Genomic DNA, 18829 nt, shown 5'->3' with positions numbered 1-18829 from the left:
TTATGTGCCCGCACTGTGGTTCAGTGTAAACAAAATGGAAAGCGTCCATTGTCATGAGACACAGAGCGTGTGACAATCACCTGTGAACAGCTGGAAATTTCCCACAAACCAGGAAGTTCTAATGCAAACCAGAAGAGATAGAAATACTACAACTACAGAGGAAATACATACATTTAGTCATTTGTAGATTATCAACAATAAACTTTTGTAAATACTATTTATGTACAGTGTATATAGTACCTATCTGTACTTCTGTTTTTATTTTTGGCATTTCTATTTTCACCTATTTTTGTAGCAGATGCTTCCCTTACTGTTTCACACTATAGTTCTGTCAGAAAACATTTGAAGAATCCCATCTTTTAAGAAAGCCATGAGTTTGTATTTTGTAAAGGATACTCCTCAACATTTGTAGTTTTGTTTGTACATAGTTTTCCTTTCGTCACTGTCTTGTAATGTTATTGCCTTTTTGTAAAGTTGTTTAATCTGTAAAACACTGTTTTTGTCCTTCCTTTTGCTGCTGTGGCACTTTAATTTCCTTGCATGGATTATATAATCTTATGTAAGGCTGAAACAAACTGTTGATTGATTGTAATTTGCCAACAAAAACTTGGATGATTGTTTAATTGTTTCAGTCATTTACTGAGCAAAAGTGCCAAACAATTGCTGGATCCAGATTTTTTTAATCTCTACTATCACTGAAAACTGAATCTTTAAGTATCAGATTTTTGGTTTCCCACAAACCTCTAATGTCACCGAGAGGACATCAGTGTTATACTACAGCGGGTAAACCGTGAACACAATAAATGTAAGAAGTGTACAATATAATACACTCCAAAGCCCTAAAATAAATATTTCCTTCAATATATCACAACAAGCATCAGCGGAGTAATAATTCAACATGAGATGCTTCATACAGCTGGTGTTTGTCGAAGGGCTGTTGTGTCCCTGCATTTGTTTTCCAACCCGACAGTTTCTTTCACACACACACACACACACACAAAAATAGTCTAAGACAGAACTGTATTGTAAATTATTTATAATTGCAAAATGTTGTATAACAAACTGCTTTGATAAATACAAGCATTTGACAAAACATTATCTAAAAAAAGTTGACCTTCCATCACAGCCACAAAACACAAATAGATATGATCTAGCTTTCATTAGAAAAAGAAACATTAAAAAACAACTCCCAGGCCATGATATTTATACATTTGCATATTTCAAAATATTAAACAACATTTAATTTCTGTTTTAAAATAACAAGGATAACTTAAAAAAAAAAAAAAGACAGTTTCACACATCGTCTCAGTCTCTTTCCTCACTTGAGCTGCTATGTACATATAAACTTGTTTCCAGATTCCTCACATAAAGTCGGAGTTAGTCGGAGTTCCTCGTGACTCAAACAAAAAGAAAAGTAAGTGCCAAAAACAGAGCTGTGTCGAGAGAGCAGAATGTCCGAACTGTTCGATGGATAACTCGGTGTTCTTCTACGGAACAGACAAGAAATTGATGTTCATATTTTAGTAAATCATTTTGAAAAAGCAGCAGGAAAAAAAAAAAAATCATTTCCAAGCAGTTTAAATCTACAGGAGAAAACTGGCGAGTCCCTTATGAAAGGAAAAAAATCGATGTCACAAAAGAAGCTGCTTAAATGGTTTTCTCCGCATTCGTGCTTTGTATTCAGGAGCTGTGTGAGTCTTATTGTGAGAAAAAAAAAAAAAAAAAAAAGGCAAAAGGAGCATCTACTGAATAAAAATGAGCAAATTAATGAATGCAATCTTCTGTTCCCAGCCACACACACACACACACATACACACACAGAGCCATTTCTCTGTCATTCACAAACTAACTGTACAAAAAAAACATATCTAATCATATAATAAAAATAATAAATTTAGACTTCACTCATGTTTAGTCTCAATGCCTCGATTCAGCTACGACTGTGTTGCGGTGTGACCCGACCCGGGGCACGACTGAACAGGTAGTGTGCACTTTTGACACTGCTTGTTCTCTCAGCTCCGTTTTTGTCACGGTTTTCCTTTGAACTTCTACAGATTATTTTTCTATAAGCCAAATCCAAGACTCCGTTTACATCCGGTATTATCATGGAATCTGTATCTATATAAAAGGTATTAATAAGCGCTTGTTATCTCAATTCTACCTACACTTATCGGATCTCAATATGCAAAATAGGTGCGCAGCGCGGCCTGTCACAGGTAAAGGAAAGCAGCTCGACCTTCTACTTGTAGCTTTTTTGACGTGCAGCTTGAGATAGCAGAGACGGGCCGAGTTAGGTGATCTTTCAGTTTGCAGAGCAGGTCCCAGGTACTAACTATGAACCGCAACATCCTTTCCTCTCGGCTCCCGTCATCTCTCAACTGTCGCCTTGCTAATAAAAGCATAAAAAGCATAAATGAAATCCATTCCTACTGTGTGCATTTACACCTGCCTTAACTGGATATAAATGAGATATCTAGATACAGATCACATGTTAATACCCTGTAAATGGGCTCCATAAATCCCTTGTCTTTTCCACATAAATCCACTCGTTTAATCAGAATCCACATTTTGGAATTTGGCACAGCTGTGGATCATTTCATTTCAGTCCACCGTCTAGAGCTGCTTAACTGGTTTGAGTGCATGTAAACACAGACTTCCTCTTCGCACTGTGGGGTCAGTATGATCCGAGCGCTCCGTTTCGATGAGACGACCACAAAGTTTGAATGGTCACGTGGTTGTTGAGTTGATGCCAGTCGGTATGAGTAGTTTGTGGGGCCGAGTCCAGCTAGAGTGAGAGAAAGCAGCCAGTCCAGTAGTGTGGAGAAGCGAAGCCATAGTGCAGTCAATACTGTGTTGTCAGTGCTACGATGACACCTCCTTTGCCCTGTGCCGAAGCTCTACACTCTGCTCCTCTGTCACACGCTTAAAAACACACACACACACACACACACACAAACATACAAATACATATGCACTCAGATCAATGCATGTGTGCATGACCACACACACGCACTTTCCTGCTAAGAGTCTTTGAGCATGTTGATGCGTGCAAAGATCTTGAGTGCAGGTCCCAGTTTAATGTTCATGGTGCTCATGAGGTGGTCTTCCTTTAACAGGAGCAACGCTTGTCCATCGATCTCCTGAGAGCGAAACTCGTCTGCTATCTCCTGACAACCTGGAACAGCAGAAGAAGAAGAAGAAGAAGAAGAAGAAGGCTGCAGTTAATCACACTAAAAAAAACAGGATTCATACACAAAAAGTATGTGAAGCTTTATTAGTTTCTGTTTACTCCGCTGACCTGGCAGTGAACAGATGAACTCGTACACCTCTTCAACATTCCACTTGGTGGGGTCATTAGGTAAGAAGTGCTGACAGAGCATAGACGCATCTCTCCCGGCGCAGCCCTCCTGGTCCGAGGCCCTGCTCGGCTGCCGGTGGACGGAGACCTGAGCTGGGGCCGGGGCGGGAGCCAGGGGTCCTGAGCTGGCGGCTGACAGGGGAGACGGCGGCTCCTCGTAGCTGGACATGTCCGAACACGGGCTGGACTCCTCCTGACTGGGCTGCGACGGATGCGGTGAGGATACGGAACCCCCCTGAGGCTGCTGCGGTGAAGGGGACAGCTTCTAAAAAAGGAAAAAAATGGCGAAAAGGCATGACGTCAAAGCTCAGCATTTGAGAAATGAATGGCTCATCAGTAAAAACACTGCTTGGACATTGTGATAGTACCGGCAAAGATTAAAGGGGTAATAAGTAAGATTGATGCTGTACAACAGCTTCAAATGACTGTAATATACCTGCAGGGAGTTGATAGGTTTGTTGGATCGATACCAATGCCTGGAAGATTACTTTGTCAGGTGCTGAGCCCTCTGGATTATAATGCTCCCATACAGGTCCAAACGAGACAAAAGCACCCCCCACTGGATGTTCACTGTCCCATCCCCAGGACATAACTCTAAGATATAGTCATATTACATCTTCGCTTGACATTTCGGTAGAATTTCTGCTTTAATTATCCAAAATATTTGTCTCTAGTGTAAAGTATTTTGTCAAAGTCTTGGCAAAAAAACCCCAAAACAAAACAAAAAAAACCAGCAAACCCAGTTGCTTTTGATGTCTAAATAATTTGTGCAGGAGGCAGAAAATCTCTACTAATGCTTTCCCCATTACCTCCGGTCACCAATAAAGGTTGACAAAGATCATAAAGTACTTAATGACCCTTCAAAGTCAGGGAGATAATCCAGCACTGACAGAAACGATGCTTTAGTTCATTAAGCGTAAGGCATGAAAAGTTCAGGGTATAAAATGTGCAGTGGCAGCAGTATCTGATGGGAGTAGAAGTGTCGATGAGGAACTTTTACAACAGTGAAGAAGCGCCTGCGTCTCTGTACCTGCTTCTTAGCCTCTATACTCGAGCGGCCCTGGGATCTTCTACGCCAGCGGTTTGTTGGTTTACTCCTCTCTGGACGGAAAAGGCCTATCCTCTTTGTACAGCCCACGTTGTACCTGTTCAGAAAGGTCAATTAGAGATTTTCTTTTTCACATGATATATATGGAGAAACATCAACTCCACTTTGCATATTCATGGATCTGGATTTTTTTTAATGAGGAGAAGGAGTAGATGCCAAGATTTTTTTTTTTTTTTTTTTTACATGATAATTTAACTTAAAAGGTGACTTGCCTCTTTGCACAAACCATGGAGCAGAATCTTTTAGAGCCCTTGAACGTGTAGGCGAAGTCGACCCAGCCGCAGTATTCACACGTCAGTTTGGGCTCTTGCTCTTTTTCTGTAAAAACAGCAAAAAAATCAGACACGCACACACAACTATTAAGATTTTCTTCTGAAGTTTAACATTCTCTCTTTGAAAAAGTCTCTTTCCGACTGACTGCGATCATCAAGATAAACAGCTCTGGAAATATATTTAATCGTTATCCCGGTTGCATTTAAAACGAATCAAGTTTTCGGTGTCCCTGACTTCCACTTGACAAAATCCTTTTCAGCCTAGCACCAGCACAGTGCCACACAACCTGATATACTTGTCTAATCTTTTTTTTTTTTTTCCCCTCACCTGGCTGGTTCATGTCCTCAGGCTCAGAGTCAGAGTTTGCCGCGTTGCTGACGGGGGTTTTGTCAGGGTCTGACGAGAGCTGATGATCCAGCTTCTTCGGGCTGTCGATCAGAATGGGCAGACGCTCCACCTGTCGTAAGATAAAAAATATTTACAATTATAAATGAAACATTACGCGCTCCCGGACAAATATCACAACATCAATATGAAGCACAAAAGATTTCTCTACATGTGTTTATCCTGACAGGCCAGCAGCGTCCCTTTGACCACTCACTAATGAGTCTCCTTGTGCTACGTACGTTACTGTAGTATTGTTGAGATGAAATGAGGTGAATTCAGACACTTTCTCTGTTTAACTCATGGTTTTATGAATGGATTAACAACAGTGCTGAAATTATTATTTGATTGATATATCGAGCGTCTAAGTATCTGTTTTCAGTTTCTCAAATATGAGGAATTTCTGTTAATGTCATTTTAAATTGAATACAAATAAGCGTATATTGCACTGCTGGTTGGACAAAACAGTCATTTGAATGTGCACCTTAGGCTGTTAGAACATGTAATAAGTACTTTTTTCAATCATTTCATAGAAAGAGCCAAAAGATCCTGTACACTGTCCATCACTTGTATTCACTTTATTAACGTTGTTTGTCTGATGAAGGTCTGAGGACCAAAATATTGTTAATAAAGTGAGAACAAGTTCTTTGATCCTTTCACAGTCTGTTTATGATCTGACACACCTGCCCATAAAATTTCTACAGTGCAAGAACTTTGCAGTACCCGTTATCATTTCATATAAAAATTAACAATAGAGTCATCAATAATAAAAATGGTAATTAATTAAAGCCTTAATTGAAAATAGCGCACTAACTCCTCTGTGATGTAGATACTGCATTCTCCCATGTTTATCAGTATCAATTCAATGTAACATGTTTGTTCAGCCATATGCATGTAAGTGAACTGTGCATTTACAGCACATGTCCAGTAGGAGGCAGTGAGCCCAAAGTCTTAAAATCACAACAAGCTCTTTATATTACACCTTAAAAATGTTCTGTGTAACATTTCTGCCTCTTTTTTTTTAGTTATAATAAAGATGGATGATACAGGTGTCTACACTGTAAACAATATAAGCTATAATAACATCCATTATAGGTTAGATGACATAGATTAAGGAAGGAGATAACTGAGCGCTGCACTGTGCAGCTCATTACACACAAACACCTTCATCCACTTGTATTCTTTTGCGATAATTAACGACTGTATCAAACAGAAGCTGTGAGCTGTCACTACAGCTAGACACAGAGGTTTTGCTCGCTGACAGCTCCCCGCAGGCGTGTACGCTGGAGACTGTGGTGGCTCTGGGGTTGTTTATAATGTCTCGCTGCTGGTAAAGCAGAGATCAGGGCCACTTACACACACTGGGAACGGTTCGGCTCCCTCCTGGATGACAAAGCCTTCGATGACATGTGTGAGGACCTGGGGCTTGACGATGGCCTGGGGCGGTTTGTTCTCTCCGTTCTGAGGCGTGCTGCCCGTCACCGTGGGCGCCTCGCTCTCGTTTCCTGAGGTCATGGCTGGAGGTGGTGTCCCAGGTGCAGCGCTCGGCCTCTTGGTTGAGCCCCCTCCTGACCGGGAAATTAATACAACATCCCATTAGGGCTGAGTGATATGACAAAATCAGGGAATCAGGAAAAGATGCCACGATATAACAATATCCAAAATCTAAGAAGATATCTAGTCTCACATCACAATATCAATAATATAATATTGATATATTGCCTGGCCCCACATCCTGTTAATACACAAGAGCGTGTACTCTAGTAAAGGTGGTCACTAATGGATTCAGACTGACTGAAATCAGAGCTGACTAATTGTTGAGGTCATTTCTCAGGCAAAATGCCAGCAAAGTTCAAGCTTCTCACGTGTGAAGAATGATACTTTTCCCTCTTGTGTGTGATAGTAAATTGTTTTTAGACTGTTAGTTGGACAAAACAAGTATATGTCATCTATTTGTGACATTCTAGATACAAAACATCAACATGTCATCAAGAGAATAATCATTGGATTAACTGATAATGAAAATAAATTGTTAGTTGCAGCTCCAGATTAATGATTGAAGTCATTTATGAGTAAAAAATGGCAACATTTTCTGGTTCCAGCTTCTCAGTTGTGATGATTTTTTGCTTTTCTTTCTCTTATGTAAAAGTAAAGTGATTATGTTTGAGTTTTTAAACTGTTAGTCGTCATATTTCAGTATTTTCTGACATTTTTAAAGACCAAACAATGTATTTTAAGTCAACAATCAACAGATTTACCTATAATGGAAATAATTGTTATTTGCAGCCTTGAAGGAAATTACATTAAAAGTATTTACACCAGGAATGTTGTGGAAGGTAAATACACTGTATATCTACCTGTATTAATTGAATTATACGAGTTGATCCTTACTATCAAACTGGTGAAATGTACAATAATAACAACACGAGCAGCTGATGCGTCATTTATATAATCTGTTTTAGTATTATCAGCGAGCTAGTGCTAGTTTGTCCTCATATAATCACAGATTATAGCACTGACGCATCAGATACGCAGCTATGAACGCTTACAACGTTATTGTTTGCAAACCAGACACATGCTGTAATGATCCTATTATCTACATGCAAACCAGTATCCAGTCATATTCATCTCCCAGCCGCTTATCTAAATAACGTTTCTGTTGTCGACGATCCGACAATAAATCACCATAATGAAGAGACCCAGAGGCAGACTGTTGCTCAACAACAAACACTAAATCCATGATGTATCTCTGCTGCCATCACTGGGACGCCCTCGACTCTTTCACTAAAAAAAAAAAAAACCCCACAAAGCGAAAGTAAGCATCAAGTCGCCATGCTTTGTCATCTTAAAAGCCACCAGCGTTGAATGACAAGAGTTTTCTTACCGCGCCAACTTCCGCTGTGTTCAGACAGAAAACATGTGCGGTTTGGTTTGTGTTTTTGTTGTTGTGATGATCCGACAGAGACACCGAGCTGCTGTTCGGGACCGTGTTCGGGATTTAAGCTTCAATGCTTGCTTCAGTCCGTAAATGAAACGCCTCATACAGCCGGGATCCGCCTCCCCCCCCCCCTCTCTCTTCCTCCCCTCCTCCCTCCCCCCGGCCTATGTCCTCCCACAGCGGCTCAACGATATGCTGCTGCGGATCAACATGTTTCAATCCGGACTCTCGACTAACAGCAGACTGCCTCCTGCTTCTGCCTGCTAGTTACTGGAAGAATCACTCATTTGTCCCAACGGGTATAACCAAGTTTTACGACAATCGTTATCACTGAAGCGCCAAATAAAAGGTGACACCACTCCATGTTTTTTCAGCAGGGCCGTAGCCAGGATTTTAGACACGTGGAGCTCGTAAAAGCCCCCCAATGCACCCTCTCAGAAAAAAATGTAACCACACACCAAAAAGTGCTCCGAATTGTTTAATTAATCTGGATTTTTTTATTATTTTATTTACTGATGTAAAACTAGCACATTTACCAAATATACCAAGTCTAAAAATTCAGAATTATTTTATTTGATGATGTACTTAACAGTCAAACATAGAAAACAGGTCAGCTGGATGACGTAACAGGTTTGTGTTATGGCAACTTGTTTTATACATTCTTTCTTAGTTCCTGAGAAATCAGTTGCGGTTTCGGTTGCTGTCGCTGCGGAGAAGTGAGTCAGAGGTAACGAATTCAAAACACTACGTCATCGCCGCTGTAAACCAGAAACAGCGCCATGGTTACAAAATGTACGCGAAATTGACTCAGAATCTGAAAGTAAATATATTAAAGCTGCAAACTGTAAAAATCAGTTTTCCGGACACTGTGATCTTTAGCTTCCGACAGCCATTAGTGGCACATGCAAAGTATCTCACATATAATGTAAGTAATAAATAGCCAGTAATAAATCATCAGTAATAGGTTACAAAAAAGTGTTTCAGTAGATAAACACAAAGTCTCGAAATTATAAACTATAGAAACTGTAGTGTCCGCTTAGTATGGTATTAATGCAATTCCCTCTACTCAGTTTATACAAGTATAAAAGACAACTGACAGTTTCTTAGAAAGCAGTAAGCAGCATAGAAACGTATCAAATAAACGTAGTGAAAATAATCTTTGTGGCTGGTAGCTGGTTTGTGAAATCAAGAAGCCACTTTGACTGAAGAAGAACATCTTTTGCCTGAAGGCTTTTCTCTTAAATGTTTAATTTTTCTACAGTTAAAAAAAAACAAAAAAAAAAAACTTTGGGAATATCTTCATCAGCCCCTGCGGTCAGTGGATTACAAAAATAGTTTCCTGCTCTGGCGGTGAACAGTGCACCTCCACTGCACATCACACCCAAATCCCCGTCTTAAAACAGTCATTTGTGGCTTTACAGAATGTTTCATTTTACAAGAAACACAATATTAGCACTATTTCCAACCATTTAGGAGAAATGTTACTATAGAAACTGATCCGTGTCAGCCTTTATAAAATACACCAAAATAACTATGCTCAGCAAGAAGAGTTTAACCTCTACATGATGACGTACTACCTCTTATAGAGCGTCAAGGTATTGACCGCATGAGCTCTGTAAGTGGAAAATCATTTAAAGTTTCATTGAAGAAAATAATAAAACACTCCCTACTTGCTCTTTGTAAATGACTGAATGTTATTTTAGTTAAAGGTTAAAAAGTAAACATCAAAGGCAACACTGTTAAAGCAGGATATGTGGTTCCCATTTACTAAAATACACTGAAGTTACAGTTTACAAGGTATGCCTGTGCAATCTCATTCAATCCCATAGAACAGCCGTGATCTTCTCTTCATGTGAGATGTTCATAGACTGTATATAAAGATGGACGTAGGTGTGACATCATCCATTGGAGCTGGTTTGAAGCCCAGAGTAATATAATATATTATTTACAGGCAGCTGTTTATACATCATATTGTCAGTCTGGCTACACTACTGTATTTCTTTCTTAAATTCCAGCATTTGTTTGTCTTTGATTGTTACTTTTCTGTGTGCTCAGTACACAGGACAGCAGTGAGTGAATCAGGTAAAACCTTTTGGCCACAGCACAGGGATATCACAAAGATGACTACAAATAAATAAGAAACAGAACAGTGAAGCTCAACGTGCGTCAGACACAACATGCACTGAAATAAAAATAAACATCGACTTTTCGTCTCTTCCGTTGCGGATTGAAAGAATAGCCCAATTTAAGGGGGCAGGGGTGGAAACAATGGAACATTTTCTGTGTCAGAAGCTGCCGTAAACACTTAACGAGGTTTTTAAACTGCTACCAGTCTTCTTGTTCCAGTGGCTAATTGGTTTAACAGTTAATTTACCAAAACGTTTGAACACTCCCCAAAGAGTAATCTAGCAGCTTAGAAAATCATGCTGAATCATTACCTTGTGGCTGAACAGCTGGTGTGGCTGGGTCGACCTTGGGCTGCTCTACAGGCTTGGCAGATTGTGATGGCGATGGTGATGTCGCAGGTTGCTGCTGCTGCTGCTGCTGTTGTTGCTGCTGCTGCTGCTGCTGCTGCTGCTGCTGTGTGGCGGGTGTTGGACAGGTCTCTCTCACCACCAGTGAGGTTGGCTTATCTTTACTGTCTTGAACCAGTCGAGAGGCCTGAGATGTGAATTAGGAACAAAAGGTAGAGAGTGTGAGAAAAGATATCTATTAGAGACTGTTAGTTCTTTTAATGTTAGTGGCTCAAAAATATAAAACCATTAGGCTTGGAAAATATCACACCAGCAGGAAAATATTACAGCAGGAATATCAAACTGAGAGGATTCCTGTGTGTTTTTTTTTTTTTTTTTACATGTATGTCTTGGAATCAAAACGGATACTGTGGGTGTCGTCGGAACATCAGTTTTTGTTTTACTAGTTACAGCTTTAAAAAAAAAAAAAAAAAAGACGTCAGCATGTGAAGTAGGACAGAAAGCCACATCCCATTAGAAACAAATTGAGGAAAAAAATGGATCACATCCATCGGGCAGTTCTGGAAACACCTACATGGAAGATTTATGGTATATTACTGTTAGAGATGGACTTTCTTAAATCCTTACATCTACTTGTGTAGAGCTGCAACAATTAGTCAACAGACTTAATTGATTAATCAGCAACTATTTTGATATTTGAATAATTGCTTTTGTCAATTTTTAAGCAAAACTAATGAACATCTGCTGGTTGCAGCTTCTGAAAGAAAGCTTTTCTGTGTCATGCATAACACTAAACTGAAAATGTTTGGAGTTCGGACTGAACAAACTCCAAACTGTTCGGACAAAACAAGACATCTGAAGACGTCACCATGGGACCTAAAAAATCATGTGGACTTTACAGTATTTTCTAACATTTTATAGACAAATAAACAGTGGTGGAAGAAGTATTGAGATATTTTACTTAAGTAAAAGTATCAATAACACAATGAAAAAATAATCCATTACAAGTAAAAGTCCCGCATTCAAAATCTTACTAAAGTAAAAGTACATAAGTGTTGCAAGCAGCATGTACATATGGATATTATTGGCATATAAATATTGATTAATCGACATGTACATTAAAAGCAATACTTGAGTAAATGTACTTAGTTACATTCCACCACTGCAAATAGATTAATCAATTAGCTGAGAAAATAACCTGGAGATTAATCAGTAATGAAAATAATTGTTAGTTGCAGCCCTAGAAAGGTACAAAGTTTATTTTGGACTGTTATTTGCCTGGATTAGAATAATTTTCCCAAGCATATGAAGGTTCTAAAGAAAACCATCTCAAATAATTTTGCTTCTAATTAAGTTACAATTACTAGGACTCCTCTTGAAGACTGGCACAATGGTACTGCACCTTCATATGCCTTTGTAGCACCAATATGTGACTTCACAAACAGGATGTTAAATTCTTGTGTTCCTACCGTTTTACCCTACAAAATGAACTAATACTATCATCTTATGCAGGGATTTTCAGGATCTATGCGTCCAAAACGTCATCAAGTGTGTCAAAACAGCCAGTAACTGGACTTAAGAACAAAGGGCATCTCCCCGCCTGAATTAACACCAACATTAGATCTACTTTTTAGACCTGCTAAAAGGTTTTATCATTATCATTTGATGCTGGCAACAGTTTGGTTTAACAAAACTTAAGATGTTCAAATGCTTGTTTGTTTGAGACCTTATTGTGTTTAACGATACTTACTGTTGGCTGTATTTGTAGGTTGATGGCAGTGAGCTGGACGGGCTGGGCTTTGGCATGACTGAGGGAGGAGTGGAGTGCGTGGGGGCTGATGGTGGAGTGGAAGATGGTGGCCTGTTGGCTAGGCGTTGAGGGTTGGTGTGGAGCAGGTTTGGGCAACACGGGGACGGGGTGCTGTGATGGCTGAATGGATGCTGTCTGCAGCAGCTGGCCCGGGGTCCTTTGGGAACTTTGGCTCTGATGGACCACAAACTGCTGCTGCTGCTGTTGCTGCTGCTGCTGCTGCTGCTGCTTGTGCTGCTGAACCAGGGAGTGGGGCTGGATCTGGGTGTACGCTGAAACAAGAACAACACTTATCTTTAAAAATGATGAATTCAGATAACTATGTATCCAAAATTCACCAGCCAGTGACTACTTGTAAGTCAATACCTTTAAATTAGGGCTTTCAACTTAGTTCATTGTTAATTGAATATCTGTTAGACGGACGAAACAAGCAATTTGAAGACATCACACCTTGGGCTCATGGAAATTGTAATGAGGGGTTTCACCACTTTGTTTTATTTTGATTAAACGTCAGATTATTCAGTAAGAAAATTAACCATAACTTGCAGTCCTAGAGCTAAACAGAGATTGCACAATTAAAATTGCATACCACAGTCTTTTCTAAAAATTATGTACTTCTATAAGGTAATTCAGAAATATCTTTACAGGTGGAACTGACTTGGGTACTTTATTTCTTTCATATGTGCTCAGATCTGTCAGGACTCCGTGTAAATCAAGAACACTGCGCCACAGGCTCATAAACAGTGAAAAATGTTGACATTTGCACAAAAGAGCTTGTTTTGTAGCGCTCCCTTCACCTGTGTGCCCCTTGTTGACAGGATGTAATATTAAGAGCTTGTTGAAAGGTGCCCAGAGAGGCCCGCTGTTGCAGTTTTGGCCTGACCATTACTCATAAATCGTTTCAAAATGGCCTGTCACCACCTGTCAGTGATGTTGTGGGTAAAAAGACATCCTGAGCCCATAACTTGCCCTGAAGCCCAAGACACAGCACATTAATCTTGTATAGTGGGAGCATGTGTGAGTGGGAGCGTGTTCAGCGGAAGTAGCCTGAGGCTAGTCTAATATTAGCAATGCCTCAGGAACGAGCATACAGAGCCAACTGTCCATGACACTCTTTATAAAGTTAATGGTGAGTCAGAAGGTCCCAGCCTGTGCTACCTCTTTCATCTCTAACAACTCTACCAGGAAATCAATAATAACTAGTTGAGTCATTCTTATTACTGAAACGCAAACATGAAATGAGTTACCCCTGCACAGAGGCACTATACGGTAGCTCCTGCTATATGAGCCGTGTGAACATGGAGGTGTGTTTGGTAATGTTAATAAATCCCCCAATAAATCCATGCATGGAAAACTGCCAAGTACTTAGTGTTTGTCTCAAATCCCCCTCGCCCCCACCCTCCTCCTCCCCCTGTTCTTTTCATGATGTTTTGTGTGGGATAGGCTCCATCTGGTTTCAAAGTTTCCCTGTGAGGCACTAACCGCAGTCTGTACCCTGCTGTGGAAAATATAGATGTTTCTATCCAGCAGAGTTTGCATGTCATTAGTCCCTTTAATGCTACAGGATCTGCTGAAAAACTGTTTTCTTTTTCACATGGTGAGACACAGTGGAACCCACCAAAAGAAAATGTGGTTAGCTATGGTGTACATGGAAGGCCTTCAGTGAATATTTAAAAATGTTCAGAGCAGCATGGATATGAGCCTTGGATGGCATGATACGGCCGCCAGCATGATAATCAAAGATGCGAGCCTATGAGGTGGTTACTTGAAAAGCAATTTAAACAGACACTTCAAGGGATAATAACATCCATCAGTTCTGCAGCGATGCTGGATCTGAGTTGAAGGTGGCAAAAATAATCGATTCTTAGATGCATCATGGGTCTCACTTGAAAGATTCAGCATCAATACACAAACTACATTTCTGGTAAAGTAGTGCTTTATGAATAAAACTTTTTTTTTAATCAAAGGAGTATGTGCGGTACAAAGCAGTAACTACTGCGCTAAGGATGAAGAGAACACATAACATTACACAAATAAAGTTAGGCATGAAAGTTCATTTTTGATGTCGGAAATATAAGTTTGACAAAACAATTGAGATCTACTTACTAGCTTTTTCCAGACCTTTCTATCACACAGTCTTTATCAGTGGGTGGATTTTGCACACTTGTCTTTCTCAAGTGTGTTGGCTTAAAAATTAAGCATGAAAAATAAGTATCTTAAGTTGGGATTGTTTTGTTAAACTTCTATCTACAAGGTCAAGAATGAACGGTCACACACATTTTAAGCCATCACAGATGAAAAAAACCAACAAAAAGTGTTATGGATGAAATCCTAACAGCTACTGAGCTGTCAGTTGTCATGGAGATGGATCTACACATCAGATTCATCTCCTTGACAACTGAGCAAACTCCATCACCTGATGACGACTGTGCACTGGAAAAAGCTAGTATGTAAGCCGTGACTTGGAATTGTTTTGTCAATTTATAAAATTAGTTACGTCTGCTAGACAATAAGAAGCGTGCCATATGAAACGTTTCAACATTACATTTAAAATGGAAACAGGCTACGCAAGGACAATGGAGCATGTTATTAAACTACAAGCTGCAAGGTATCCACACTCGTAATTTGGTATTGAAAACCTGGGTTTTTGCTTAATGTAAATTACATTAGAATAAAGATAAACTGCAACATGTTTCACTTCATTAAATGACTAATAATGGGAGCAAATTCACCTGATTTTTTTCATGATTGATATTTACACTTTTGCTGTTGTAAATATGGTCATAAAGTAAGAAACACAATAAAAAAACGCCGAGCAAGGGTGAAAATGCATCAAGAATCTCGCCAAATTGTGAGGTAGCAAGAGATTCCCAGCTCCAGTCTGAGTAAAGGAGGGGGATTTTTGAATTGGTGCACACCGGATACAACCGGCCCTCCCCATGAATCCTGACAGCTTTCTCAAGCCCCTAATGAGGAACAGAGAGAAGTCTTGGAAGAACAGGAAGACAGGGGAATTTATTTCAATGCTATTCCGCCTCAAGGTCTTGGGATTAAGGACTGGAATGGCTCAGACCTCCACGCCCACACATGTATATACACATGCAATCATACAATCTTCAGAGTGTGGTAGTGGCCTGGACTCCCTCTTTGGTTTGCGTGGCCCTCTCACTCTATTTGTGCGTTGTTGCGCAATGTCCCGTGGATGAGGACAGTATACGTTCCTGATGAGTTTGTAGCACCAGGCCCTGGAAAATCCCTGAGTTTCCACATTCTCACTGGCTGCCGCTGTGGTCTACTGTCATGAAACACATTCCAACCTAAAACAACAGAGCAACAGCAGGCCTTATGCCATCTTTCCTCAGATGAACACAATTCAACATGCGGTTTGCAGATACTTTATCAAGAAGACATTAGTGTTAAGAACACTAGCTAAAATAATCCAGTTGTTGATTGATTTAAAGACATCTGTTCCAGAGAAAACAAGACCCCTCTCATGTTTGACAGCGAACACCACAATGGCAGGCCCTTAAGGAGGAAACCAAATTACACATCTCAGCATTTTAGTAGTAGGTATATGGCACAGGAAGGATATATTTACAGATCAAAGAAGGAGATTATTTGAAACACTAGATGTCAATAGACTATTAGGAAAGAGATACAAGTAGGTGAATTATTAGCACAGTAAAAAAAAGTTTTGCATAAAGTTTAAGTCTGGGTTTTCACTTTTTAAAAAAAGAGGCTTAAGCATATCATTTCTTGCCTTCCAAGAATTTTTGTAATTACAGTCAAGCGAAACTGGCAACTGATACTATTGCCAGCAGCTACATAAATATGCCAAGACACAGACATCATGTGCAGATCTGCTCTTTTCATCTGTAAGCATGGGGCTTTTGGGGGTTCCCTGCTGTGGTATTTATAGTAAGGTGCTGGCTCTTTCCTGCCAAGAGGAGGTGATGATGACAAGCAATTACTCCAACAAGCCAGACAGCATAACATTTGTTTCCAGCCCAATTCGTATTCAAGGGAAAGTGACTGACTCATAATGTTTGTGGCGTTCACATAAACAGAAACATAGCTTCAAAACTCTCTGCCGTCCTTTGGACAGCAAGATGAAAACCGATGACAAAAAATAGCAAGCACAATTCATCACACCTCTACCATTTGTGTTGTTTTCTCAGATCAGGCCAGACTGATCTCTGTTGAGTCACGTTGAACACCAGAAAAGCAAAGATGTGTTTGGTGCCTTCCCTTCTTCCATCTATTCTTGATGCAATGGTGTTGTTCATATCATAAATCAGTTAAGTCTAACAATGTTGGGATTAGTAAAGTGAAGTATTACTGTTCCAATTTTAATAATCACATTATCATCTTTACTGTCATGCTATATAATCAAAAGATGTTGCAGGTCTAATCTCACCTTCCAAGTCATGTCAGAATTATCTGAATTCTGGGCAGAGCACATATGGGGCTCTATCTTACGCCTGGCGCAAAGCTGCACCAAGTGCGATGCAAGTGTCTTTGTTAGTTTAAGACCTACGCAGTTGTCATTTTCCCGTCCAACACCCACGTTGTTAAAATAGCAAATGCACTTGCCCATCAGAGGGCGTGTTGGTCTTAAAATGAAGTGTGGTCAGGCGCATTGTTGACCCATTGCTATCTTGAGGCAGCAGAGAGTGACTGCGCTATTGACCAACAAAAACCTGGTCTGAAGTCAATGACGCAGTGTTTCACTGTTATTTTAAGGGCACATTATCATTATAGTAATATGCGCCTACACAGGCCGGTGCACAACATACACTCTGCTTGTTACACACACAGGAGCGCAGCAGCGCACAGACATGCAAAAGATTACAAATGAAAGGATTACAATGTGAAAGATTATTATTGTGTATATTAATATATTTTAAAAAATACATGTCATAAAGCTGAGTCATAATATTTATCAGAATTAACTAATCTCAGTAATGACAGATTAAATAGTCTAGTTATTTGACCAAATCCTGGCAAAACATGTTGGTATTTAAACAGACGGGCAACGTAGGATCAGACACAGATCGACTTTCCTGCTGCATCAGTACATGATGACATGAGGAACACATGGGGAAATAAATGAGGTGAAAACAATTATTAAACTAAAGAAGGAAATAAATCTGCACAGCTTCTAGCTGCTGCCAGCAGCAGGATCAGCACCTTGGAGAGCTGATCAAGTCCTGATAACTGTGTTGATGATTCTTTACATGATTAAAATTAATGATTTAATTTTTGAACAATATTTTAAAAATATTCTTTAACATTTTTGAGAGTACAGTGATCAGGTGTCCATAATTTCAGCAATTAAAACCCCGCTGATTTGACCTGTTACTCCATTACTGAACAAAACGATTTTAAAGAAACCAAAGCTGTAATTAAACAAATTAACCTTTTCATAAACCTAATGAAAATAAATTTTCAACAAATTAATGAACAGGACCTTGAACTGGTGGTCTGGGGCTGGCCACGGGAGGGTCCAGGAGCAGCAGGGGCCAGTGTGCTAGTTATGGTTCATGTGCTTTCACTTTGCGCACAAGCAGATCCGTTTCCTCTGCAGAGAAGCGCTCCTTCTTACTATTTGGCAAATGAGCCATCATAATAGCAACCCACCAAGGTGCAAGTGCACCTGGCTCTTAAAGGGAATGGGAGACGACACTCTGATCGGTTTATTGCGTGTTACGCTGAAAACACACCCATGATTAATTAGGGGACTATGGACAACCCCTTTGAACCATGCGCCTGGTGCATCGACAATTTTTCAGCCGTTAAAATAGCAGAAGTGGATTTGGACACACCCTAAATGCACTTGCGCCATGCGCTTCAGATCATGCGCTTTAGATCATTAAAATAGGGCCCATAGTCTCAAAAAGAAAGAATTGAAATAAAAAAGAATGTCATTATTTACCCTAGTTATGCTAGGAAAGTAGGCCTATTTATTGTTTATTTATCCAATGAATGTGAGTTCAGCACAATCAATTTCAGATGGAGGGCAAATATAGCACTGTAAAATAGTATATAGTGGTGAAGAACTGTTACTAAATTAGAGCAATAGACTTATTCGAATCATTGTAACAAGTAATGTGTAATTTACTACATATTACAAGAAACAACAGTAATTAAAGCTGCAAGCTGCATTGGTCGGGACCTCGCACTCTGACCCTTCGGGATCGGATCATTTTGCTTTTTAAAAATGAGGGATATTTCTTTCTATTTGAAAGTTTGATTGAAATGTGTACTGTCAGGTGTGTAGAGACAATGAGTAACTGCAGCTGGACACAGAAAAATACTCATATATTTGAATGGAGAGTGTGAGCGAACCCACACCTTTTTGATCATTTACTGCTTCCACATAGTTTTAGATACAGACTTCATTTGAACTTGAAATGAATCAAGAGACTTTGACCTACAAATCTTGAATTCACATGTGTTTTCTATCTTTTATTGTTTTTGAGAT

General features: G+C 39.7%; 1 protein-coding gene across 2 annotated transcripts in view; it reads right to left on the bottom strand.

The window, feature by feature from the left end:
- Nucleotides 1-1019: 1019 nt before the first annotated feature.
- Nucleotides 1020-18829, bottom strand: part of phc2b (polyhomeotic homolog 2b (Drosophila)) — a 37845-nt gene continuing 20035 nt past the window's right edge. For both annotated transcript variants that reach the window (XM_067586580.1, XM_067586579.1), the window contains exons 8-15: nucleotides 12286-12617; nucleotides 10500-10722; nucleotides 6480-6691; nucleotides 5067-5196; nucleotides 4679-4784; nucleotides 4389-4503; nucleotides 3299-3623; nucleotides 1020-3175 (exon numbers count right to left, since the gene is read on the bottom strand). In XM_067586580.1, the coding sequence (XP_067442681.1) occupies nucleotides 3021-3175; nucleotides 3299-3623; nucleotides 4389-4503; nucleotides 4679-4784; nucleotides 5067-5196; nucleotides 6480-6691; nucleotides 10500-10722; nucleotides 12286-12617 (1598 nt within the window). In that variant the 3' untranslated portion in view covers nucleotides 1020-3020. The remainder of the gene's footprint in view (nucleotides 3176-3298; nucleotides 3624-4388; nucleotides 4504-4678; nucleotides 4785-5066; nucleotides 5197-6479; nucleotides 6692-10499; nucleotides 10723-12285; nucleotides 12618-18829) is intronic.

This window comes from Thunnus thynnus, chromosome 4 (assembly GCF_963924715.1).
Source record: "Thunnus thynnus chromosome 4, fThuThy2.1, whole genome shotgun sequence".
Taxonomy (NCBI): domain Eukaryota; kingdom Metazoa; phylum Chordata; class Actinopteri; order Scombriformes; family Scombridae; genus Thunnus; species Thunnus thynnus.
Note: the sequence above shows the minus strand (reverse complement) of the source record. Positions and strands in the feature narration are given on the sequence as shown.